A 25,715-nucleotide genomic window follows, 5' to 3' on the forward strand; every position below is an offset into this window, starting at 1 on the left:
TTCCTCCCTAATTCTTACACTTTCAATTTGAAATTCTCCCATGGGGCACTCATCCTTCCTGATTTGACATTAGTTAAATTTTCAGGTGTACCTTTCCCTCCATAAATGTTATGTTTCTGGCAGATTGAACTGTTTTCATCACTCAAAATCCATCTATCTAGGTATTGATTCTTGACATTTTAGGTAAACTCTGGGCCAGTACTTTGGGATCATTCCTGAAAGATTTTTTGACACATTAATTGCATGTTTTTATTCAAAATGATGGGACACAATTATCAAACAAGACCTCAGAGGTAACTCTCTGAGGCCTGAGTCACAAATCAGGGTTCTAGTGAGCTTGATGAGGCCTTGAACTGGACTCAAGGTCAGTCTTGCTGCCTTTCTCAAATAGCCTAGGGCTAGGGCAGAGGAGGATGGGAGACTCATATCAATTTGTCTCAATCACTATTTCTTTGACCCAATCAGGATGAAGCAGTTTAGATGACATAGACAGGATTCCTAAGAAGAGAAATAATTTGTACAAGGTCACAGGATGTTATGGGCTGAGTTATATTCCCCCCCAAAAGATATATTGAAATCCTAACCTGCAGGACCTCAGAATGTGACTTTATTTGAAAGTAGGATCTTTGCCAATGTAATTAGTTAAGATGACATCATAACTGGAGTAGGATGGACACCTAATCCAATATGACTGATATCCTCAAAAAAGATGGCCTTGTAAAGGACATAAAGAGATTGGAGTTGTACTGCCACAAGCCAGGGGATGTTTGGGCTTACCAGACTCCCAACTCTTCTCAGTTTAAGGGCTCAGTTTCACAAGATTGCCCCCACTTCAGGGACCAGTTGTAAATCCCAGTATGGGGGCACCCATCTACTAATTGATTAACTATAAATTGGGGGTTCCCACGACCTTCTCTTCACTTTTGATAATTTACTAGAATGACTCACAGAATTTGGGAAATCACTTTACTTACATTTACTGGTATATTATAAAGGATGTAACTCAGAGACAGCCAAATGGAAGAAATGCAAGGCAAGGTATGGGGGGGGTGTGCGGATATGGAGTTTCCATGCCCTCTCCAGGTATGTCACCTTCCCAATGCTTCCAGTGTTTATCAACCAGGAAGCTCTCAAACCCTGTCATTTAGAGTTTTTTTATGGAGGTTTCCTTACAAAGGCATGATTGACGAAATCGGTGACCACTGGTGATTGAATTCAATCTCCAGGCCTTCTCCATTCCCTGGAGAGAGGGCGGGGCTGGAAGTTCCAATTCTCTAATTATGACTTGGTCTTCCTGACTAGCAGCTTGCATCCTGAAGTTATGCAGGAGCCCCCAGCCACCAGTCTTCTCATTAGCACGCATCCCACTCAGGAGATTTCAACAGCTTTAAGAAGCTCTGTGCCAGGAAGTGGGGACAAAGAGAAAATATTTAATTTTTGTTCTACCACAAGGGTCAGACACTAAGTCCTAGGGTCCATTCAGTAAGAGTCTGCCTACCTTAAGCTATGGTCTGAACAGCGTAAACAGCTTGTCCTTACCTCTTGGTAAGGACAAACTAGAAAACACCAATCCACCCAATGACAAGCGTATGCAAGGAAATTAGGGTTCTCCAGAAAAACAGAACCCATAAGAGAGAGATAGATAAGGAGATAGAGTTATCTCTACTGGTTCTTTTTTCTAGAGATAAATAGTTACTAGATCTATCTATCTATCTATCTCTCTATCTAAAAAGATTTATTATAGGGAACTGGCTCACATGTTATAGGCTGAGAAGTCCCAAGTCAGGAAGCTGCAGTCAACAAGCTGGAGACCCAGGATAGTCAATGGTAGGCTGAGTCTGAAGGCTTGAGAGAACCAGGAGAGCTGATGATATAAGTTCCGCTCTGAGTCTGAATCCAAAGACAGAAGACCAATTCAAAGACAGGCAGAAAGAGAGAGATTTCTTGCTTGCTCAGCCTTTTATTCTATTAAACCTTCAGTGGATTGGATGAGGCCCACCCTCATTGTGGAGAGCAATCTGCATTATGCAGTCTATCAGTTTAAATGTTACTCTCTTTCAGAAACACCCTCACAGACACACTCAGAAATAACTTTAACCAAATATATGGGCAGCGCATGGTCCAATCAAATTGACACATAAAATTAACCATCACAGTAAATGCATTACTAAGATTGACCATGTAAACATCTTTATCTTTATATATTTAGATAGGTAATATCTATTTATGTTTAAATATACCAGTGATATAACATATAATTATATAATGTGTAAAAAATTAATAAACAGAAACCTCAGTTGAATAGAGTTAGGAGACCAGAAGGGGGAGCTCTCACAGTCTGTGACCATAGCAGAGCCCAACAGGAAGAAGAAAAACTTCTTTTCTGGCAATTGAACTCAGCCAATGAAAAGCCATGGATTCTTTGTTTACTGTAGCCCGCCCAACTTCCTTTTCCTCTCTGTAAAAGGTCTCTTTCCTTGCCTGTGGGGACTGGCACGTGGCTCACCACGGTTGCAGACCCTGAAATGCAATTCTCTGCTCATCCTGAATAAACTCATCTTTGCTGGAGAAATATCTGGCAGCCTATTTGTTTCAGACCAACAACTCATATTTTAAACTCACAGCAAACTAAGAATACAAGAGACCTTTTCAACCTGATAAAGAGTATCTAACACAAGTCTACAGAAAATATCATACTTAATGGTGAAATATTTAATCATTACCCCTTGAAATAATATTCAAGGAAAGAATGTCTCTACTACTACTTCAATTCAATTCAGTGTTGTATTGGCAAACCTGGCCAGTGAATTGAAGGCAAAAAAGGGAAATTTAATGTACAAAGATTAGAAACAAATGAAACTACCATTAGCATACCTTATGAACATATAATTTAAAAAGAAACTAGCAATAAATTATTATAATTATGTGGATTTAGCAAAGTTGCTAGATAAAAGAATCAATACAAATTTTACTATATTTATATATTTTCAGAAACCTTTAAAAAATTAAACTTAATTTTTAAATTACATAAAATAATCAAATACCTAGCAGTAAACTCAGCAAAAGATGACTAGATCTTTATGATGAGAAATATGTCTTAACTGGCACAGATTTGAAGAGCTCTAAATTAATTCTGAGGTATATTATCTTAATGGATTAGAAGAGTAAACACTGTAAAAATGTCAATTCTACCTAAACTATTCTATAGATTCAATACAATCTCAACCAAAATCCTAACAGACATTCCTGAGGAATTTGGAAAAGATGTTTAAGAAACTTAAGTGTAAGTGCAAATGGACAAAAATAGTCAAGATGCTTTTGAAGAGGGTGGGAGAACTTGCTTCATAAAATATCAAAATTCATTTTTAAAACTATATGTTAAAATCTACCTTAAACATGCTTAGCATCTCATAAATATTAAGTTCTCTTTAAATATTTGGCTTTAGGCTATTATAAACATGCCAATTCAGATTCAAGACTAAGTTATCTCAGATAATCTGTCACCAATATCAAATTAGTAAGGTCAAACAAAAAGATTAGCTAAATGAACTGACCTTCATATTCTGATAGGTATATATCCATTTCCTCCTGTGTAAATGTTTCTACTTCTAAAAGATGCTCATCAATATCTACAAATTCTTTTTCACTATCATCAGTGACAGAAATAATTTCATCATTGGTTCCTTTTATTTCGGGATTTTTTACTTCAGTTGGCATTCTACTGACAAAAATGAAGCAGCTAAATTATAACTCATTCTTGGGAACAAAGAGCTTGCTTTCAATTGATTCAGTTTATTGAAAAAGAACAAACTAAGCTTTCATATTTATAAAGGCTTTGTTTTTTAACCTTGTATGGCACATAGTAGAAGCTCAATAAAAGGTTGTTCAATGAAAAAAAAAGGTACATTAAAAGTTGTTTGTTTTAAGAATAAATAAATAGAACAATGGAAAGAAATAGAGAGCTCAGAAATAGACTTGTGTATGTAAGGACTCTTGATTTATGACAAAGTACAATGCAAAGTTATAGAAAAATAAAGGATGGTCTTTTAAATAAATAGTGATGATTCAAGTGGATATCCATGGGAAAAGAAATTAAAACCTTACTCCTACCTTATACAGTCAGCCATCTGCAGTTGGTTAAATCGATAGATACAAAACACGTGGATACAAAGTGCTGGCTGTATCCGTTGTATTGTGCTATTTTATATAAGGGACTTGAGCATCTGCAGATTTGGGTATCCATAGGGGCTCCTGGAACCAATCCCTGGCAGATACTCAGGGATGACTATAACATTCACAAAATTCTAGTCCATCCAAGTCTTTGACCTCACTTCCAAAACAAGAAATATAGGCACACCTTAGAGATACTGTGGGTTTGGTTGCTTCCAGACCACTGCAATAAAGTGAGTCACACAAATTTTTTTTTTTTTTGGTTTCCCAGTGGGTATAAAAGTTATGTTTATACTATACTATTAAGTGTTTAATATAGCATTATGTCTAAAAAAACAATGTACATGCCTTAATTAAAAAAATAATGCCGGGACTTCCCTGGTGGTGCAGTGGTTAAGAATCCACCTGCCAATGCAGAGAACATGGGTTCAAGCCCTGGTCCGGAAAGATCCCACATGCCTCGGAGCAACTAAGCCCGTGCACCACAACTACTGAGCCTGCGCTCTAGAGCCCACGAGTCACAACTACTGAGCCCACGCGCCTAGAGCCCATGCTCCGCAACAAGAGAAGCCACTGCAATGAGAAGCCAGCGCACCGCAAGGAAGAGTAACCCCCACTCACTGCAAGTAGAGAAAGCCCACGCGCAGCAACGGAGACCCAAATCAGCCAAAAATAAATAAATTAATTAATTAATAAACTAAAAAAAAATAATGCTGTTGGAAAAATGGTGCCAATAGACTTGCTCAACTCAGGGTTGCCACAAACCTTCAATTTATAAAAGTGCAGTAAAGTGAAGTGCAATAAAACAAGGTCTGCCTGTGTAGGGGAAGAATGACACTGTGAGGAAAAAATGAGACGACTAAAAATGTGGGATATTTGTCAGGACAACTGGACTTATAACTTCAAAAATGCCGTAAAAGAGAAACCTAGTGGGACTGTTCTAGATTTAAAATAAAAGATACGAAAAAGACATAATCAATATCAAAACATGAACCTTGAATGAATCCAGGTTTGAAAGAGAAGTTATAAAGTCAGTTTAGGAACTATTGGATAAATTAGTTGTTCTAAATCTGATCTGACTGTAACAGGGATAGAGACTGTTGTAGGGGGAGAGTTGTGGATGTGTCTAGCCCTGGCCTTGTGACTTGGACGAGGCAGTCTCTCCACTTTACTGAGCATCTTCTTCTCATGTATACAGTTGTGGCCTGGGAAACACGAACCATAAGAAACACTAGAGCTTAAAATTTGTAAAATTTCTGGCTTCCTACTCTCATTTCCCAATCTTCTAGGGGTAATAACTGATCAAATCAGTTTTAAAGGTGACCAGAATCATTCAAAACTGAGAAAATAAACTAAGAATGTCAGCCTTAGAAGGGACTTTGGTGATTTTGATATTTTCTCAATGTCCCACAGTTGTATTGAGTTGGTGATGGCTTGCAATGTGTATTGGTGAAATGGGCATATTTATTCTTTCTCTGGGAGCAGCAAGGGCCTGAGACACAGACTGGAGAATTTCCAGGTGGGAGGGCATCTGGGTTTGAATGATGTGGGTTACTCAAATTCCTGTGGTTGTGCATGGACACAGAGCTCTCTCTCCCACTCCCTCCCCCAAGCCCATTAAGACTGAACAGACAAGAACACTGCCTAAGGGAGTACACATCCTTCCTCTCACTGCCTCCCCCTATCCCCCTCCCCCAACCTCCAAGAAGCAGAATTCTTCCTGTAGCAGGTTGGAGGAGGAAAGCTTGGCATGAGTGACAGACACTTCAGAAAATCTGTGTGTCAGGACCAGCTGTTTCAGTGAAGGCTCAGGGCCAGAATCAGCCTGGACCAGAAGTGAGCTTCCTTATCATGTTTGGGGAAGGAGGTCAGAAGGTTAAGAACACATGAGGATGAAAATTAAATGCAAAAGGAAAGTGGTGTCTCTAGAACTTCCCTTCATTTCCAAACATATATTTTATTGGGAGTTGAACCTAGAGTGGAGAGACAAGTGGATTTGAAATAAAAACTCAGGTTTATGGTCTAGGTTTACACTATTAATGAGACTTTGCTTGTCACTTCTCCTCTCTGAACCTCACTTTTCCATTGAAAATGTGAGCAAATAATGCCTGTTCTACCTTTGTAACTGGCTGATTGTGAAGGCTAAATGAAATCCTTGATGTGAAGGAGATTTGTCAACTACAAATTCTATGTAAACATAAGCAATACAACTTTAAAATGGCAGACTTAGGAGTAGATCCTACGTTTCACACTTGTAACCCATACTTGCAACACAGGAAAATCCTGGAGACCTGGATGGGGATCCCAGATGCCACTGGAGATTGTCTAATTCAGGGAAAATATCCAAGTAAAACTAAATGGTGGACAAAAATCTCTAAATCATATTTGGGTGGTTGTAGAGGCTGTGATTGAATCTGGGGTGAAGAGGTGGACTACATCTCAGAAAAAACTGAACCTGTTTCCTCTATGATCAAAGGAACTAACACAAGAAACTTGGTGCTGATTTTTAGGTAAGATTAAGTTATTAACAGAGGCTAAGACAGAGAGTCTGAAAGGCTTTATTTGACTTTAAACTGCCACCCACTAGCTGTGGGCAAGAAAGTTATCCTCATAAGAAACCTACCTCAAGGAAAAACTGGAGTCTGACTGGGGAAAATAGGCAGTGCTTGAGACATGTTGATTTTTGCCGTTCTATTTAAGATTATGGACTATTAGCAATTACAGGATTTTTATTAAAGTCAGGAAGTGACAGTTCTTATTGTTTAATTTAAATCTGGACTGGTTTTCAGACTTAATCTATGGCTCAGGTGACAAACATTTCAAACCTAAAATCTTGTTTGGTAAAAATTGATAAAATTTCATTCCCTGTCCTTTCAATGGAAATAAATATATAGATAATTTGGGGCAGGGAAGGTGGAATCCCCAAGTAATCAGTGTAATTGACCTCCAAGATCAAGAACCTAAATCCAAAGTGTTTCAAGGAATGGAGAGTATTTAGCTTGTCTGAAGAATGAGATTCACAGGAGGAGCTACTGAGAGTTAAGACTGAGAAGGAGGCTGAGATCACATCAGGAGCAATTTGGATACCATGCTGGAGATTCTGGATTTGATGCTCTAATAAATTAGTTAGCCTTATTGGCTCACTGTCGGTGGAGGGATATCATCAGACAAGTGTTCAGCAGCTCCAGTGGCAGCAGGTGAAGGAAAAAAAGCATTGAAGGGGAAGAACTTGGAAGAGAGAACACATGACAAGTAGGAAATTATTTCAGCATTCCAGAAGGGAAATGACAGGAATTTGACATGTGGCTCTGGTAGAAAGTATGAAGAGAAGGCAGCAGTTATACGGTACAGTCAGGTAGACCGTGACAGGAAGTGGCTCCATGTAGCCCCCTGCTGAGCATGAGCTCTTAAACCTTTTCTTCTCTGGGTCAGAGCTCTTGTTTCCAGGGAAACTAAGACAATGGGACACAGAGACTTGGGAAGGCAGAGATTTTAGGCCACTTGACCTGATGAAATTTTCTCTTCTACTCTAGGAGTTAGTTATTGTGTGATGAGCAAACATTAAGTGATTAAGAAAGTAAGGAATTTATAACAGCAAGGGAGAAGCAGTGTGTAATTCCACGTAACTTTGGATAAGTCAGTTTTTCTATTTGAGCATCAGTTTCTTCATCTGTTAAATTAACGATGGGTGTTTACCTTGGACTAAGTCCAGTGCTAAGAGTTTAAATGAATTATCTCCTTTATTTTTTAAATTAGTCCGATGAAGTTCATATTATTCTCCCAATTTCTCAAATGGGACCAGAGGCACAGAGGGTAACTTGCCCAAAGTCACATATCCTGGGAAAGATGAAGGAATTGAAGTACACTATTTTTGAAGCTTGATATTTTAATCTCCATAGTTCTTGAACTGTAGCTGGGCAAAGTATCTGTGGGTGGGAAGGGGCCACAAAGCAGAAAATCTGTATAGCTAGCTGCCTTAAAGGGCTTTGAGAGCTTTGTGGCTGCACGAGCAGTCATTGTTTTGGGCTCCTCCCTCTAGATTAGAGGCTTCTGAGAAGAGATCAGAAATCTGGGATAACAAAAATCTTCTGTTTTCCAAGAGAATTCAAGAATACCCAGATTCCACCAGAAGCAAGAATTAAACCCTACTCAGACCTCAGTTTTAAGGAAGGGGAGGCAGCTTCTTACGTGAACCTGGAAAAGGGAGGGGGCTGGTTGGAAATGAACTGAGAATTGGAGGGGAAGAATTTATCGTTTCAATAAACGTGGGAGTAAAGCTGAGCTGTCAGCCCAAATCCTGTGGGAGGAGGAAGAAGAGTGTGGGAAGAGTGGTAAAGGCAAACAAACCCGATCCTCTTCAACTAATCCAAATATTTTTCAATCTCTCTTTGTTAGTTATCTCCTTACAGCACAGTTAGTTGCTGAATTCACCCCTTGTAATTTCAAAGCCCTAGGGACCGCATTCATCCTTGTTTTAGTCATTTTGCCTTCTAAGTCATCAGGCAACAGTTTCACCAAATGTTTTGTTGCAACAGAACAAATGTTGCCAACTTTCCAGTCTGTAGTAACTGTTTCCTTGCCACTCCTCCTCTCTGACAGGTAGGAAAATGAGAGTGGATTGGGGACAAAAAAATTTTTTAATTAATATAAGAAGAGAATCATTGCACAGCCTAATGATGATAAAGTGCCATAAATTTAAAAGTTTGATTAATTCAACCCTTTAAATCTGAGATTTAAATGGAAAAAAAAACCCAAATAATTTTTTAAACTTCAAGGAGCTAATAATCTGATGAGGAATATACAACTGTTCCAAGAATAAGAACACTATGCATATTAAACATATTTTACCTATAGGGAGAGAGGAATCAAAAATCAATGAAGTTTGGGTATGAATAATAAAACAATACAGGAACCTTACAAGGACAAGTAATCATGAATTTAGGAGTATGATTAACTCAAACCTTAGCACTTGAGGTCCAGAAAGTAAAACTGTATTGTAGACAAGAGAAAGTTACTGGTCAGCACCCCCATGAAGTTGGTGGGATTTAAATATGTTATTTATGTGAGAAACTCAGCAATTCCTAGGGCTCCAGGTCTGCATCATCAACTCATCTATTCTAAACTTTTGGCTGAGACTATTGAGCAGTGGTTGGAAACTGTTGCTGAATGGATGGGGTTTCTTATGATGGTTGAGAGGCAAAGCATTTTTATCCTTAGAGGAACTTGAGTCTCACTTCCATTATCCTTCTTGGGCCTTCAGGCTTCCAGGAGATTAAAAGAAGTGTTTGCAACTTCCTATACATTTATAATTATTTCAAAAGTTAAAAAAAATTTTTAAGTTATTTACTTAAAAAAAAGCATCGCATTCAAAATGGCAGATTATCCTCCAGAAAGTTGTCGGCTATTAGTAGTCCTCCCTGCCCCCACCTAGTGTGTAAGAGCCTCCTATACCAGACCAACACGGAGACGGGCACCTCCATTCCTTTGAACTTTGACCAATCTGATAAATGCAAAATGCAACTATTCTTGTTTATACCTCTTTGATTATTGGTAAGGGAGAACATTGTATCCTACTACAGACGCCACTTGGTTTACTGTCTGGTGCCCATGTTTCTCTTGGGCTGCTTGGTTTTTCTTACTGACTAGTAAGCACATGAAAGCATTTGTAAACATTTGTACAGTGAACATATTAACGTGCAAATATTTTTCCCTTCCTCAGGCCCAGTTTCCTTCTAATGGATCACATGTGGTCCATTCTTTGATTTTTTTTTTAACTTACATAATAATATTAGGATTAGTATTTGGAATGTCTAGTCATGCCTTTTTGCAGTGACTTTACTGAGATGTCTGCACCTAGATACAGCTATCCACTCAGAAAAAATAGACAATAGTGTTCAAGGACTGTGGAGCGCTTGCCCTCACCTTTTCATAATTCTGCCAGAATTTATGTGAGTCGCGGGTCCTCATCGCACTAGTGAGCGCTGACTGCTCACGGGGGTGTGTGTAGGTGAGGATGTGGTTTGAATTCTACGTCCTCTTGCCCTACTCACGCCCCAGAAATCCTTGCCACCCTGAAACTGGCCTGCATAGGCTTGGGCTAGTCCCTGCCAGGGTATCAAAAGGCTGCCAGGTACCCGACAACCTCAGACTCTCAGACTAGTGATCTACAGATACTAGTCATGACTGTACAGTTAAGGGCCTCCTATCTTTTCCCCCTTTTCCTAGCTGGCTTCATGCAGTCAAATTCTAAGCTGGAGAAGGTGAGTGACCACCAGAGAGGGTGGGACAGGGCTCAAAGGTGGAGCCTTCTGTCCTGCTCCCAAATCTTGCCCTCAGTCCTTCTTGTAAGACTCTGACCTCTGCTTTCTCCCTCTTTGCGGGTTCCCCTAAACCTTTCTTCTCTTCTCCTTGAATTTTCTTCACTCCTATGAATGGGTGTTCCTTGAGTTGAATATGGGTAGGGATGAGAGTGTCTTTTTACTGTGGTCCTGTCTCCCCTCCTTCTCCAGGTAGAGGTCGCCTGGATACCCCTCCAGCCACCTCAGTCTGTGCATCAGAGCTGGGTCTGAGGCACGGGGCAGTGGTGGGCATCAGAGTGGCTGGGGACCAGGGTTTGGAGGAGAGGCTGAGTTGAGTCATCTCAGACGCAGCTAAGCAGGAAACCCACGAAGAGGTGGAAAAAAACTAATGTGGAAGTTTTCGGGATGGATAAAATCAGAGAGTTATCAGAGAAACATAAAACATATGGAAAAAAATAATTGGAGGCCTGAAACAGCTGGATCTGAAATCAGGAGTCTTGGATTCTGGCCTCAGTTCTATTTCCAATTCATGGCTCAGTTGCCTTATTGATGAAAGTGTTTGTATGGCAGTGGCAGGAGCAGTTCAGGGAAGAATAGCAATGAACTAGATGACTCGGAAGCAAAAAGGAATCATGAAGTTAGGGGCAAGCGAACTCTCATTCACATAGTGGGTTATCACTTTTGGCCTTAGACAAGTCAACTCACCTCTGTTAGTCTCTGCTTTCTCATCATAAATGTGTGTGTAACAGTATCTACCCACCTGCTCACCCAATTACTGGGTGGGTAAGCAATAATTATTATGCATATAATGTGTTCTATAAAAGGCAACTCTAGTAAGATTTTCCTCCCTCTTGACTAGATAGCCTCCTGAGTGATTTCCCTATTTTTGAGAGTTGATATGGATTTTATGTTATCCAGTGCTGTCTACTTGGGTGTGGAGATTCTGGGCTGTAGAATTTGTTTAATAAAAGCTGAGTCTGGAAGTATTTGAGACATATCATACAGACTTAAATAAATGTGAAACAGCAATGAATACCAGGAGTAAGCTGGACTGGACTAAGAGGAGTCTTCAAGTTCAGAGTCTAAGTCCCCACATTCTGGTACCCTACATGATTTTCAGTAATTGTCATTGCAGTAGCACAGGGGGGAATAAAGGAAAATTCTTAAAAATGTTTAGCTTGGAACCAGGCATCAGGGAGATAGGAATGGATGCTATGATACAATGTTCTCTTTATACGTGTCTCAGTTTTGCTGGTGTGTGTATATGTGTATGCATTTAGGCAAAGGTGCGAAAGCCTGTGTGGAGAAAATGCCTCTCTCCCCAGGAGCAGAGCCTAAATAGCTACAACCTGGTATGCTAGGGATAGAATCAGTGGTAGAGTTTGGTTTGGTTTTGTGTTGGATCACTTCTTTAGGTGGGGGCAGATGGTGTTTGACTAAAATCCTTTATAGTCCATTGCATTTCCAGGAAGTCTAGTTTAATCCCGGTTTAAGTCTGGACCTTTCTTATCAGATTATTTCCTTCCTTCCTTTCTCTGGTCAGTACCTCTCTGCCTTTTTCTCACTGGGTGGTTTGGACATTAGCTTTCTTTTCATAATTCCGGATTTTACATTCCCTATATTCCAGAAGCCATTTGTAGTGGCTTCCGCGATATAGGGAGAGAGATCAGGATGTGCTGGTGAGCACCGTGGAGTCGGCACACTTTGGGTACTGCATGCACCCTGCATGGATAGAGACAGTGGAGGGAGAGGATGAGATCTGCCTGTAGAAGAATTTAACCTAAGAACAGGCAGTGGTGATTTCACGTGGAGCTTATTTCTGTTATGTGGAAATTTGCTCAGATATGTTCAGGAAATTTGATAAGGTATAGGCTAGATGGAGCTGATGATGAAGGCAGGTATTAGATACCTCGAGCACAATGGGTGAGGAGCTGGGTATGTGCTAAGGTGGATGCTGCTAGGCAGATTTTAGTGACCTGTTCACAGATGCATTTTTGAGCTCTCCATCTCCTTTCTTGGGAGCTACAAAAAGATAGAATTTCACAGTATTGGCTAGTGCATTGAGAGAGAAAACTACTCAAGGTGGGGGTAATATTAGATTCTAGAATGTTAAACCTGGAAGGCCCCTTGAGGATCTGATAGGAATCTAGACAAATGTCTTCATTTTACCAGTGGGGAAACTGAGGGCCAAGGATGAGAATTGCCCAGGTCCATAAAGAAATTTAACAATAGAGCTGGCTTCTAATTCCCCAGTAGAGCTCTTTCCACTCCACTATGCTGATGAGTGGGGTAAGAAGTCAGAAGACCTAGGGAGAGTTAAAGAAGTAACAAGGCCATCCTAAAATACTTAGGCAATTTAAAACCTTCCCTTCACTGAAGGAGTCAGGCAAGATGCCTTCAACACAGAGACAAGGAGTAGCCTCATTTTCATAGAAGCATGAAAGGCAGTGCGCTTTTCTGTTTGTCTCCACTTACTTCCAGGCCATCCCATTCCAGCTCATGAATCTCTGCTCTTTTCCATTCATCCAAGCAGTTCCTGGTATCTCACCTCTGCCAGGATAATAGAGAGACTTGACTGATTGTTGCTCAAAAAACCATTGCCTTTCAAGTCACAAGACCTAGTTTCAGTCTTGTCATTGACACCTTAGACAACTCTTATTTGTTTTCTGGGTCTCAGTTAATATATGCATTATTCTTTGAGTGCTTTGAAAGGTTATACTGATGTTAGGAATTATTGTTACTAATATTACGATTTTTTAAAATCTTCCAGATGGATTGCTACAAATATGTGAAAGGTACCATCTATGATTATGACGCTTTCACTCTTAATGGAAAGGAACACATTCAGTTCAAGCAGTATGTGGGCAAGCATGTCTTTTTTGTCAATGTGGCCACCTATTGTGGTCTGACAGCTCAACATCCTGGTAAGAGTTCATAACCAAATCTCCTTGGGGATAAATTTTCCAGCTCATTATATTCTAAGTCATGTTGGAATTATATTCTAATTCTAATTATATGTATCAAAATAAATACTCATGATCAAGTGACTTTATTCCCTGATGTCAGGAGTCAGTAAACTATGGTCCACAGGGCAAATCTGGCCAGCCTACTTTTGTAAATAAAGTTTTATTGAACATAGCCATGCTCACTCATTTACAGATTGTCTGTGATGGATGTTAAGCTACAAGGCAGAGTTGAGTGGTTGTATGAGTGATGGTGTCAGAGACCATCTGAAATTACTATCTGGACCTTCACAGAAAATGTTTGTTGACCCCTTCCTATGTCCTGCCTCTGTTTTGCTCCTGAGATTTCCAGGAGAATCAATAATGTATCTGACATCTAGGAGCCTCCCTGAAGATTCAAGTCTCCTTGGTAAATACAGGAGGTAGGATTGATGTTTTTGAGACTTTTCCAGGGTTTTACATGTAACTTACAAAGACAGGGAAAAGGGGAAAGGGGCTTTATACCTGGAGCACATTTGACTGGAGCAAGGGCTGGTAGAGGAGGCCATAATAGAGGCAAACACTCCCTCTCCAACCTCAACGCCTCCTTTAAGTGTAGTTTTTCCCTCTCTGTACATTACTCTGGGCAGAATTTTATCTTTCTCATATCTTAGGCCATGTTGTTTGAAAGCCAATAAATAATGAACAGGATTATTTTCTTTCAGAAACAGAGGCACTGCTTATATTTGAACTAATTAAGAACTTCGATTTTAAATTCTTGGTTATGTTATATTTTTACAAGGTAATATATTCACAAGGCTCAAAATTAAAGGAATAAAGAAGTTTAGAGTGAAAAGTTTTTTCATCTCTTTCCCCTCCCTTCAGATGACCAATATTATCGTTTACAAAATATATAGGTATTCTTTTTTTTTCTTTTCCCCCAGTTGATAACATATTATAAATACTATTTGCCAATTTGCTTTTTAAAATTAATAAGTTACCTTGGAGTTTAGACCATTGCCTCCCTCTTTTTTAAGACTGAAGAATATTCTACTGGACCATACTTCATTTTACCAGTTTATAGGGACTTTAAAAATCAATTTATTCAGTTCCCACTCTGTACATAACAGATGAGGAAACTGAGAAATAGCTACTCAAGGACCGGTAGACATGTTTCCTAATTTATTGTCTCTTTCCTAGAGTAAGTGATTACCTACAGTGACTAAAGACAAGAGTGGAGGATGTGGGGAAAGGTACTAAGGAACCATTTGGAAACAGGAAAGCAATCTCATATTGCAAAAATAAATAAATAAATAAAAATAAAAGGACTAAGAGGAGGTATCAGTTGACCCCGTTGGCTGAGCAGAATCTGAGTGGGACTGGTTAGTGTTTGCTAGGGGACTGAAAATATCTAGCTCAGAAAGGGTGAACAAAGAAGACAATTATAAAAGTCTGAGGAGACAGATTGGAAAACTTGGGGAAGAAGGAAGTTGGAAGCTTGTGTTTTGGCATATCAATGAGGGTTTTTAGGTAGAATGCATCTTTAACATCCTGAAGACTGTTGAAGAACACCAGGAAGCTCAACTTGGAATTTCTCTGGTTCTCTTTGCCCCTGTCAGATTTACCCACACTCCACCCAGGATGAACCAGCCTGTGCAGAGGAGAGAAGCACATTCTCATTGTGTGTGTCTTTTCCTTTTAAAAAGAGAGATTCAATCTACCAATTAACCAACCAGGGAAAGCAAACTGATGAGAAGTGATGTTTAAACGTAGTTTTGTTTAAAAAATCACCTGATGAGCTTTTCATTTTTTAATTGTGGTACAAAAAGACATGACATAAAATTTACCATTTTAACCATTTTTAAGAATACTGTTCAGTAGTGTTAAAAATATTCATTCTTGTGAAACAAATCTCCAGAACTTTTCCATCTTGCAAAACTGAAATTCTGTACCCATTAAATAACAGCTCTCCTTTTCCCCTTCCCCCCAACCCCTAGTAACCACCATTCTACCTTCTGTTTCTATAAATTTGACTACTTTAGATACCAAATGTATTTGTCTTACCTGCAGTATTTGTCTTTTTCATGACTAGTCTATTTCACTTAGCATAATGTCATCAAGGTTCATCCATGTTGTAGCATGTGACAGAATTTCCTTCCATTTTAAGGCTGAATAATATTCCATTGTACGGATATACCACATTTGTTTATCCATTCATCCATTGATGGACATTTGTGTTGCTTCCACTTCTTGATTTTTATGAATAGTGCTCCTATGAACATGGATGTGCAAATATCTCTTTGAGGCCCTATTTTGAATTCTTTGCATATATACCCAGAAGTGGGAATGCTGATCTATGGTAGTTCTATTTTTAATTTTTGGGGAAACCGCCATACTATTTTCCATAGTACTTAAACCATTTTACAATCCCACCAGCAGTGATCTGGTGAGCTTTAGAATAATAAAGGTGACTGGGGAGCCATCTCAGAAGAATGTAATCAGAAATTTTTCTGGAATGGAACCTGGGTATCCCTATTTTTAAGGGAAGGCCCCCACCTGATTCTGATGTGCTGCAGATTTGGGAAATACTGCACTATAACATTTTGAATACATGTTTGGAGATCCAGTATCTAATTTCAGCCCTGCCACGAACAGTCTTTCTGACCTAGATTTTTTTTTTTTTCCTTCCCTGGGCCTCTGCTTTTTTCCTCTGTAAAATGGGTATCTCTAAGGATCTTTCTCTACACAAGGAGGCTCTCTAGCCAGGCCGCCATATTGTCCCTTCTCTACCCATAGAACTGAGTGCACTTCAGGAGGACCTGAAGCCGTTTGACCTAGTTGTGTTTGGCTTTCCCTGCAACCAATTTGGAAAGCAAGAACCAGGAGAGAACTCAGAGATCCTTCCGGGACTGAAGTAAGTGCCTGCTTGAAACCCTATAGGGGTCTCTGTCTACCTTTCCTCTGTTTCCAGAGGCACTTCCATATTGGGGACTTCTGGGATGGGTAGTGGGTTAATAGGCTTAGGGGCATCTGCAAACTGATTTTAACTTTGGCCTCTGCTGATATGAGTCTGGCAGTGTCAGACACTCTCTCCCCCTCTCTGGCAAGTGAGAACTGGATGGACCACGGAGGAGCAGGAGCACAGAAATAGCTCCTGGTATTGCTGGTACAGAAACAGTGCAGGGGGAGACAGTGATAGGATGTGGAATAGGGAAAATAAAGTGAATCAGGGAGCCCAAAGTTTAAAAATGGCCTTATTTTCCCTTCCCAGCCCTGTTTTCTATACCTCCACCTCTCTCTCCCCTTTCTCATGACCTCAAATTCTGGTACCCCATCATAACTTTCTCTCATATATTCTGGAGCTTCCTGGGAACATTATGGTTCATTGCAGGTATGTCCGTCCAGGAGGAGGATATGTACCTAATTTCCAGCTTTTTGAGAAAGGGGATGTGAATGGCGAAAAAGAGCAGAAAGTCTTCACCTTCTTGAAGGTGAGTTAATAACTGACCTAAGCCTCTTCTTCCCAAATATTCCTAGCATAGAGTTGGTGTGGTGGAAATGGATCCAAGGGCACCTGCCTGGAGGTGGGATTGGACTCTTTGGAAGAGATCTCCAGATTAGCATAGGGATTGGGGCTTAATTTGTTAGTATCTATGATGCTCTGGCTTTGTGTGGTGGAGAGAGTTGTATAGAGTGGCACCTTTCACTGGGACCACCCTCTTTTGTTCACTGACATTCATTCATTTATACATTCAAGGTATACTTGTTGAGTGCCTGCTATCTATAAGGCAGTTTTCTAAATAATAAGGGTATAAAGATGAATAGAAACAGTCCCTATTCCTTGATGATTTCATACTGGAGAGGATGACATAGAAATCAGGTATAATACAATGTAGTAAGTGCCTTTTATGAAACACTGACTCTTAGATATAGAGAATGTGAGAGCTGAACGGGCCCCTAAAGATCATCAATCAGAGTTCAGTGTTCTTAGATGCTGAACTGTGGGCCAAAGCTGGCCTATGTTGAGATTTTTATATATTCTCAGTAAATTGAAAAAATAGGACAATATAAGGAGGATTTCATAAACTCAGCTGATTTATAGGGCTACCCTTTATTCTAAGATTAGTACCTATATGTAATTTATTCTTATAATTATCTTTTTAAAACTAAATGGTGAAGCAATGATGTTTTTAAAATTTTCTCTTATTTGACAAAACAAAATGTTGGAACTCCTATTGGTCCCAAAAGATATTTTTGAAATGTTACTGGCCCATGGAGTATCAAGACTTGGGAAACTACATTCTAATCTAAACCATTCACTTCACAGAAAAGGAAAATGAAAGCTAGAGAGGTGACGTATCTTATTCATAGCAGCAGGATTCTGTGATGTGGTCACAGGGAGAAACAGAAAGAGGGAATAGACTTTTGCTATAATATCTACAACATTCTTGGTAGTTGGTATCTTTGTGATTCAGAGAATATATTAGTAATCAGAGGAAATGAAAATATCTTGATATAAGAGGGAGCAGATTACCTGTGGGTGAAAATAGCCTGAATCATCCAAGAGCAGAAATGATACTGTCATTTCTCTTTTCCATCTCTCTCCTTCAGCAATCCTGTCCTCACTCTTCTGAACTTATGGGCTCAATCAAGCATATATCCTGGGAACCCGTCATGGTCCACGACATCCGCTGGAATTTTGAAAAGTTCCTGGTGGGACCTGATGGAGTCCCTGTCATGCGCTGGTTCCATCAGGCTCCAGTCAGTACAGTCAAGTCAGATATTCTGGCATACTTGAAACAGCTCAAAACTGAATAGGAAGACCAAGTTGGGGGCAGGAGCCATCCTGCTTCTTACCTGAAGACCTGTTCAAAAAAAAAAAACAAATCCATCTTTTCACTACACTCTCTTCCTAAATGGCCTCCACTTGACTAAATCACCTCTATAGTGCCAAAATTCCCACTCTCTACCAAGTAGATTTATATTCAGAAGGCTACTGCTATTTCCCCTTGCAAGAGTAAGTGGGTGAAGAAAAAACAGAATGGAAACCCTAAATCCTCAGACATCTGTTACAAATTTAATAATGCATATCCATCAAAGGAAAATCATCCTTCCATGAGGAAGGTTCAGTTTGTCACAATATCCTGAAAAAGACCGTTGCTACACATTCTGATTTCTCCTTCTCTCTCTACCCTAAAGGTGTAGAAATAGCAATGGGGTGTATAGCCATACAATTTAGGTTCCACTTCATAACATATTTCCTTCCCCAGGAGAAACATGAAATGTCAATTCCCAAACATTTTCGGATCAGTCTTTATCTGTGACACCCCGCCCACCCCTGCCCCCACTGATCTGTCACTCTTCTGTAGGAGCCCTAGGTCGAGTGGGAGCAGGAAATTGCCTCACATGAAGTGAAGGGCATCTTCACAATAGTGGGAACTGGAGCCTGTTTCTAATTTGGACCCTACAAAAACTTTCCTATGTCTGATCTTTACTGCATTCAGATTGTGACACTTGGGCAGAGCACCCTTTGAAGGACAGTCTTTCCTCTCTCAACCTTAGATTCCTCAGCTTCAGAAGCAGCCCTGACCCTACCTCCAATAAAATGTTTTCTGCAGCAACAGGGATCAGTGTGGTGGTTTTTAAATCCTATCCTGTGCTCAAACTCATCATACCTTTCTCTTCTTCCTCACTGTGACTGTCACAGATAGTGGATTGACCAAATTACCTGAACCCCCTGGACAGAAGGATTTACCATCCCAGGTCCTTGAAAGGTTGTTACCTGATGGCTCTCAACTCTCATCCCTCTTTAGGACTTGTCTCAGGTCAAGGTCACATTTCATTTCCGGAGGCAGCCTGTATGCAATTATTGGTCAATGAGAGGTATAACAGCCACGATCTGGCTTCTCAATTTAGGACAACTCTGAAGGACCCATTCCAGTGGTGGAGACCCCCAAGGGGTAGGCAGTTGCCCTTTTGCACTTGTACTGCAGCCCAATTTTTCCCTCTGACAAATTCTGATTCTCTTCATTGCTTCTCAGGTGTTGACCCTGAGGTAGTGCCCCAGTAAACTTTCTGAATGCAAATCCCCATCTTGGAGTCTTTCCGGGGAACCCAACCTACAACAGTTAGTTCCAAAAGTGATCTGAGAAAGAGGATGATAAGATGAGATTTTTGAAGCTGAATTACCCACCATCTGGTTGGTAGTGAGGGGATTGATGGAGCACAAACAGCCACTGGCAAAAAGTAGCAGTTTTTAAAACTTTCACCAAACCTGAACTGAGATGCTACACTGGTGGATATGCACAAGAAGATGTGATGTATCAGGTGCTTGATAAATATGGGAGAAATGGTAATAATAATGTAATAGAATTGTATAGTTGTTATTAGAAGAAATTGATGCCTTGGAAAAAGATGATTAAAGGCTGAGGATGATATCTCATCAAATAAAGGCTAACTGTGAAAGCCAGAGTGTCTCCATAATAGGATATAAAGAACCTCTCATATCCTGCAACTCAAGAGCATAAAAAGCTAAGTTTCAGATCCAAGATTTAATCATAAGAATAGTAGAACTCCAAAGTGGGTTAAATTCTCAAACTAGATTATCTTCTATGCCTAGGTCATGGCCTTGATTGGAAAAGAATAGAACCTTGAGACATTGAATGGAGACATCTGGTGGGATGCACTAGAACATCTAAATCTCCAGATTTCCCAAGATCCTTTGAGCCTTTTAGAAGTAACCCAGCCCTCCTTATTAAGGGTTCTTCCTTGAAGACAATGCAGAGACCTCTCCTCTGCCAAACACATGCCTCTGCCACTCACTCAGCGTCTTTCCCATATAGAACTAAATTCTAAGGGTTCTGGATCAAGAAGAGAACTCAAAGTTAGCTGAAGTAGAGTTTACTGATACTGGAGCATTCTCCAAAAGTACAGAATTTTTACACACTGGCAAGAACTCAACATACTATTAGGATTCTCCTGCTTGAAAAAGAAATGGCTCTCACTAAATGTGGTAAGAATGCCATGACTCTTGTGATTGATGGCACAAAGGAGGGATCAAAAGCTCAGAAAAGTGGGCATGCTAGAGTGGATTTATTGGATTTACCATGTAATGCTGGAAAACCCACTAGATGAATGTGTCACAAGAGGGCCAAAGGACATTCTGTTTAAAAAAAAAAAGTAATATGCTGGGGAGAGGGGCACCAGCCTCACTGAGAAGTTCTATGATGAGTGTCCTCTACTGGCGCTGGGCTGATGGTATGAGATTCTGCTACAGAAGTAAATTCACTGACAGCAATGGGGATTATAGGATCCTGAAATAATTCAGGCCAGAGATAGCAGCACTCAACCATCAGAATCCATGAGTGTGTGTGTGTGTGTGTGTGTGTGTGTGTGTGTGTGCAGTGCATCTGCATGCCCCAGGAGTGTGTGGGTGAAATTACTGTAATGAGAGACAATTTCAGAGTGGTAGCCAACTTTGCAGAGTGTTTGAGATAATTAATAAAATACAGCATCTCTAGAAGCAAGATAGATGGGAAGTCAACAAGCATATCACTGTCTACACAATCAGAAGAAATTGAGGATAGATAATCAGGAGACTGAGGGCAGCTGCCCCAGTTAAAAATAAAATCACAATACCTTTCTCAATTTCTGATCTTAAACCAGTTTTCAGACCTGAAATTTTTGACTAAAGGAGAAGCCAAGTCCTGAGGACCCTGCAGTGCCACTGCAAATATGTAGCATATAATTCCCCCATTCCTTTCCTAAGGGGACTTATGACCATTTACTCAATAACCATAAACTCAAGAAAGAGAAATACCCTCACATTTCAAGGACTGTTGGAAACAAGGTCCAAGTTGATATTGATACGGAAAGACCCAAAGTGTCATCATGGCCCCCCTGTTAAAATGGAGGTAATAGGGACCAGGTAACAAATGGAGTTGTGGCTCAGGTCTGGTTCACAGTGCGTCCACTAAAAGCTTGAAATGAACTACAACAAATATAAACAATAGATTTCTCTGAGTATGAGACTTCAGAAAATGTTCAAGTTATCTTTTTGTTTTTCTGCATTTCCTTAGTATGTATTACATCTGTACATTTATAACAGTGGTTTTTCGAAAGGAAATATTAGCTCTGAATGTTTCAGGATAACAACGTATTTTAACATTTTTAGGTTAAAAAACAGCGAGTGATCAGGTCGGGGTGGGATAGGTGGCATCTGAAGCAGAAGAAAGGTCAGTCGAGCGGAGCTCAGAGTGGAGACGGGAAACTCAAGAAAGTAGAACCGCTGAGATGGAAAGTCCGCGGGAATCCGGAAGCAATGAAAATGCACTGGTTTCTTACAGATGGAATACACACTCCTAAGTGGAAAGCTTCCTGCCTTTGTGGAACCAATGTAATTTTTTTTTTCATTCAAATGCTTTCAAATAACAGTCTGAGTTTAGAGAAGCCGTGGGAATCTGAGCGGAAAATCAAGATAGAGATAACTGCGACGCTCAGCCCCGGCAGCATCTCTGTACTGTGGGGGAAACGGCTGCAGATTGGCAAATACCAGGGATGCTTTGATTGCTGCTTTTAATCCAATTTGTGGAAGCCCCATATCAGAAGGTGCCATTTTGTTCATAACATTTAATACCTTTAACAAAAATACCGTCTTCATTTGTGAAAGTATATTCACTTATACCTTCCTAACGTAGCTCCAGTGGCGCAATCGGTTAGCGCGCGGTACTTATAAGACAGTACACTTGTGAGCGATGCCGAGGTTGTGAGTTCGAGCCTCACCTGGAGCAGCTTTTACTACTCTCTAGCCCATACAACGAGACAGGCCAAATTTGAAGTCACCCCCCGAAGAGATCAACTGTTGTGATTTCTGTCCTACATCTTGCTTGTGATTTATCTTAAAATTCTCTCTTAAAGTCATGCATAACAAGTACCATCCTGCTGAGTGTGGTGCCTGCCTTCTTCCAATACTTTGGCAATTTATCATTTGACACTTGCCAAGACGACTGTTCACAGTATTCAACTACGTCTGGTTTGTCAATTATGTGAAATGCGGACGATCTTGGTTTTTCTTACGACTTTCAGTGGAAAATTTCCTGTCCTTGAACTTGCTTTCCTCCGTTTCTCCACTCCTCTGGCTTCCTCTGGGATGCTTATTACTCTTTATAAGTCCATGCTGCCTGTAGATATATTGGCGACACAGGTATTCAGTCTCAGAAAATGAGTTGAGTCAGGAGCCTATGTGTGGGTCACTTAATCTCACCTGGATCTTAAACATTATCAGAGTCATCCTGAGACACGGACATGGAGCTCTCCGGCTTTACAAAAGATTTATAATTGCCCGTGCGCAAGTGCTCAGCACTATCAGTTCCTTTTCAGCTGCTGCTACGTTTTGGAGTGCTTACGTTCTCCCTGGCCCCACCCTGAGCTGCCCACCAGGTACATGTGGGTTCGAAACAAGACTCACAGACCAATTTAGATTACCGCTGGTAAAGAAGTGATCATGGATAACTTACTTACCAAGATATACAATAGACATATCAATAGGGGCTATTCAGAGTGTTGTTTTTAGTGTTAAATGAGATAATAAATTATTGATTGATTAATGGCCACAAATTCCTCCCATTATACATGTCCCTTTGCAATGTGGTTGTGCAGCAGCTACCATTAAGAGGCGGAGTCTATTTCCCTCCCTCTTGTATGTGAGCTGAACTTGTGCTCTGGCCAATAGAATGCTGTGGTAATGGTGTTGTGGAAGTGAGATTGTGAGAGTTCCAAGATGGCCTCAAGAGTCTTACAACTTCTCCTCTTGTTGTCTTGGGACCCTGAGACACCATGTGAAGAAATCCCACCTAACTTCCTAGAGGATGGAAAATCATGTGAAGAGTGAGTCCCTGCCATACCAGCCATCCCAGCCACACTCACCAGACTGTGAGTGGGAACATTTTGGACCATCTGGTCCCAGTCAAGCTGCCAGGTGACTGCAATCAATGAGTGACCACAAGCAAAACCAGCAAAAGAATTGCCTGGTTAAGCACAGCCCAAGTTGTTGAACTTCAAAATTGCAAACAAAATAAATAATTATTGTTTTAAGCCACTAAATTTAGGTGAGGTTTGTTACAAAGATGTAGTTGACTGATAATGGCATTTAGCATGGAATAAGAGTCTATAACAAGCAAACAGATTGATTTAGTAAAAATTACCCACAAAGAAAAGCCCAGACATCTTCACTGCTGAATTCTCCCAAACATTTTTTTTTAACATCTTTATTGGAGTATAATTGCTTTACAATGGTGTGTTAGTTTGTGCTTTATAACAAAGTAAATCAGTTATACATATACATATGTTCCCATATCTCTTCCCTCTTGCATCTCCCTCCCTCCCGCCCTCCCTATCCCACACCTCTAGGTGGTCACAAAGCACAGAGCTGATCTCCCTGTGCTATGCGGTTGCTTCCCACTAGCTATCTATTTTACGTTTGGTAGTGTATATATGTCCATGCCACTCGCTCTCTTTGTCACATCTTCCTCTTCCCCTTCCCCATATCCTCAAGTCCATTCTCTAGTAGGTTTGTGTCTTTATTCCTGTCTTGCCACTAGGTTCTTCATGACCTTTTTTTTTTTCTTTCCTTAGATTCCATATATATGTGTTAGCGTACTGTATTTGTTTTTCTCTTTCTGACTTACTTCACTCTGTATGACAGACTGTAGCTCCATCCACATCACTACAAATAACTCCATTTCATTTCTTTTTATGGCTGAGTAATATTCCATTGTATATATGTGCCACATCTTCTTTATCCATTCATCCGATGATGGACACTTAGGTTGCTTCCGTGTCCTGGCTATTGTAAATAGAGCTGCAATGAACATTTTGGTACATGACTCTTTTTGAATTATGGTTTTCTCAGGGTATATGCCCAGTAGTGGGATTGCTGGGTCATATGGTAGTTCTATTTTTAGTTTTTTAAGGAACCTCCATATTGTTCTCTATAGTGGCTGTATCAATTTACATTCCCACCAATAGTGCAAGAGTGTTGCCTTTTCTCCACACCCTCTCCAGCATTTATTGTTTCTAGATTTTTTGATTATGGCCATTCTGACCGGTGTGAGATGATATCTCATTGTAGTTTTGATTTGCATTTCTCTAATGATTAATGATGTTGAGCAGTCTTTCATGTATTTGTTGGCAATCTGTGTATCTTCTTTGGAGAAATGTCTATTTAGGTCTTCTGCCCATTTTTGGATTGGGTTGTTTGTTTTTTTTGTTATTGAGCTGCATGAGCTGCTTGTAAATCTTGGAGATTAATCCTTTGTCAGTTGCTTCATTTGCAAATATTTTCTCCCATTCTGAGGGTTGTCTTTTGGTCTTGTTTATGGTTTCCTTTGCTGTGCAAAAGCTTTGAAATTTCATTAGGTCCCATTTGTTTATTTTTGTCTTTATTTCCATTCCTCTAGGAGGTGGGTCAGAAAGGATTTTGCTGTGATTTATGTCATAGAGTGTTCTGCCTATGTTTTCCTCTAAGAGTTTGATAGTGTCTGGCCTTACATTTATGTCTTTAATCCATTTTGAGTTTATTTTTGTGTGTGGTGTTAAGGAGTGTTCTAACTTCATACTTTTACATGTACCTGTCCAGTTTTCCCAGCACCACTTATTGAAGAGGCTGTCTTTTCTCCACTGTATATGCTTGCCTCCTTTATCAAAGACAAGGTGACCATATGTGCGTGGGCTCATCTCTGGGCTTTCTATCCTGTTCCATTGATCTATGTTTCTGTTTTTGTGCCAGTACCAAACTATCTTGATTACTGTAGCTTTGTAGTATAGTCTGAAGTCAGGGAGCCTGATTCCTCCAGCTCTATTTTTTGTTCTCAAGATTGCTTTGGCTATTCGGGGTCTTTTGTGTTTCCATACAAATCGTGAAATTTTTTGTTCTAGTTCTGTGAAAAATGCCAGTGGTAGTTTGATAGGGATTGCATTGAATCTGTAGATTGCTTTGGGTAGTAGAGTCATTTTCACAATGTTGATTCTTCCAATCCAAGAACATGGTATATCTCTCCATCTATTTGTATCATCTTTAATTTCTTTCATCAGTGTCTTATAATTTTCTGCATACAGGTCTTTTGTCTCCTTAGGTAGGTTTATTCCTAGATATTTTATTCTTTTTGTTGCAAGGGTAAATGGGAGTGTTTTCCAAACATTTTTTAATTGATATTAATTCTTCACAAACTCTTTAAAAATTGGGAAAGAAGGCCATATTACCCTGATGCTAAAACCAGTCAAAGACATAATGAGATAAGAAAACTAT

The 25,715-nt window shown here is 40.0% G+C and overlaps 1 protein-coding gene across 1 annotated transcript; it reads left to right on the forward strand.

Moving 5' to 3' along the window:
• Positions 1-4,039: 4,039 nt before the first annotated feature.
• On the forward strand, positions 4,040-24,825 carry GPX5 (glutathione peroxidase 5). The gene is made up of 5 exons (XM_082415560.1): positions 4,040-10,430; positions 13,240-13,393; positions 16,208-16,325; positions 16,803-16,902; positions 18,023-24,825. Exons 1-5 carry the CDS (start codon positions 10,350-10,352, stop codon positions 18,227-18,229), a joined length of 660 nt encoding a protein of 219 aa, XP_082271686.1. The 5' UTR covers positions 4,040-10,349; the 3' UTR covers positions 18,230-24,825.
• Positions 24,826-25,715: the final 890 nt, after the last annotated feature.

Source organism: Balaenoptera physalus, assembly GCF_965194825.1.
Source record: "Balaenoptera physalus genome assembly, chromosome: 11".
Taxonomy (NCBI): Eukaryota; Metazoa; Chordata; class Mammalia; order Artiodactyla; family Balaenopteridae; genus Balaenoptera; species Balaenoptera physalus.

Coding starts and splice junctions, on each gene's coding strand:
- GPX5 (XM_082415560.1), top strand. CDS start 10,350: ATGACTGTACAGTTAAGGGCCTCCTATCTTTTCCCCCTTTTCCTAGCT. Junction 10,431..13,239: donor CAAATTCTAAGCTGGAGAAG/GTGAGTGACCAC, acceptor AAAATCTTCCAG/ATGGATTGCTACAAATATGT. Junction 16,326..16,802: donor GAGATCCTTCCGGGACTGAA/GTAAGTGCCTGC, acceptor GGTTCATTGCAG/GTATGTCCGTCCAGGAGGAG.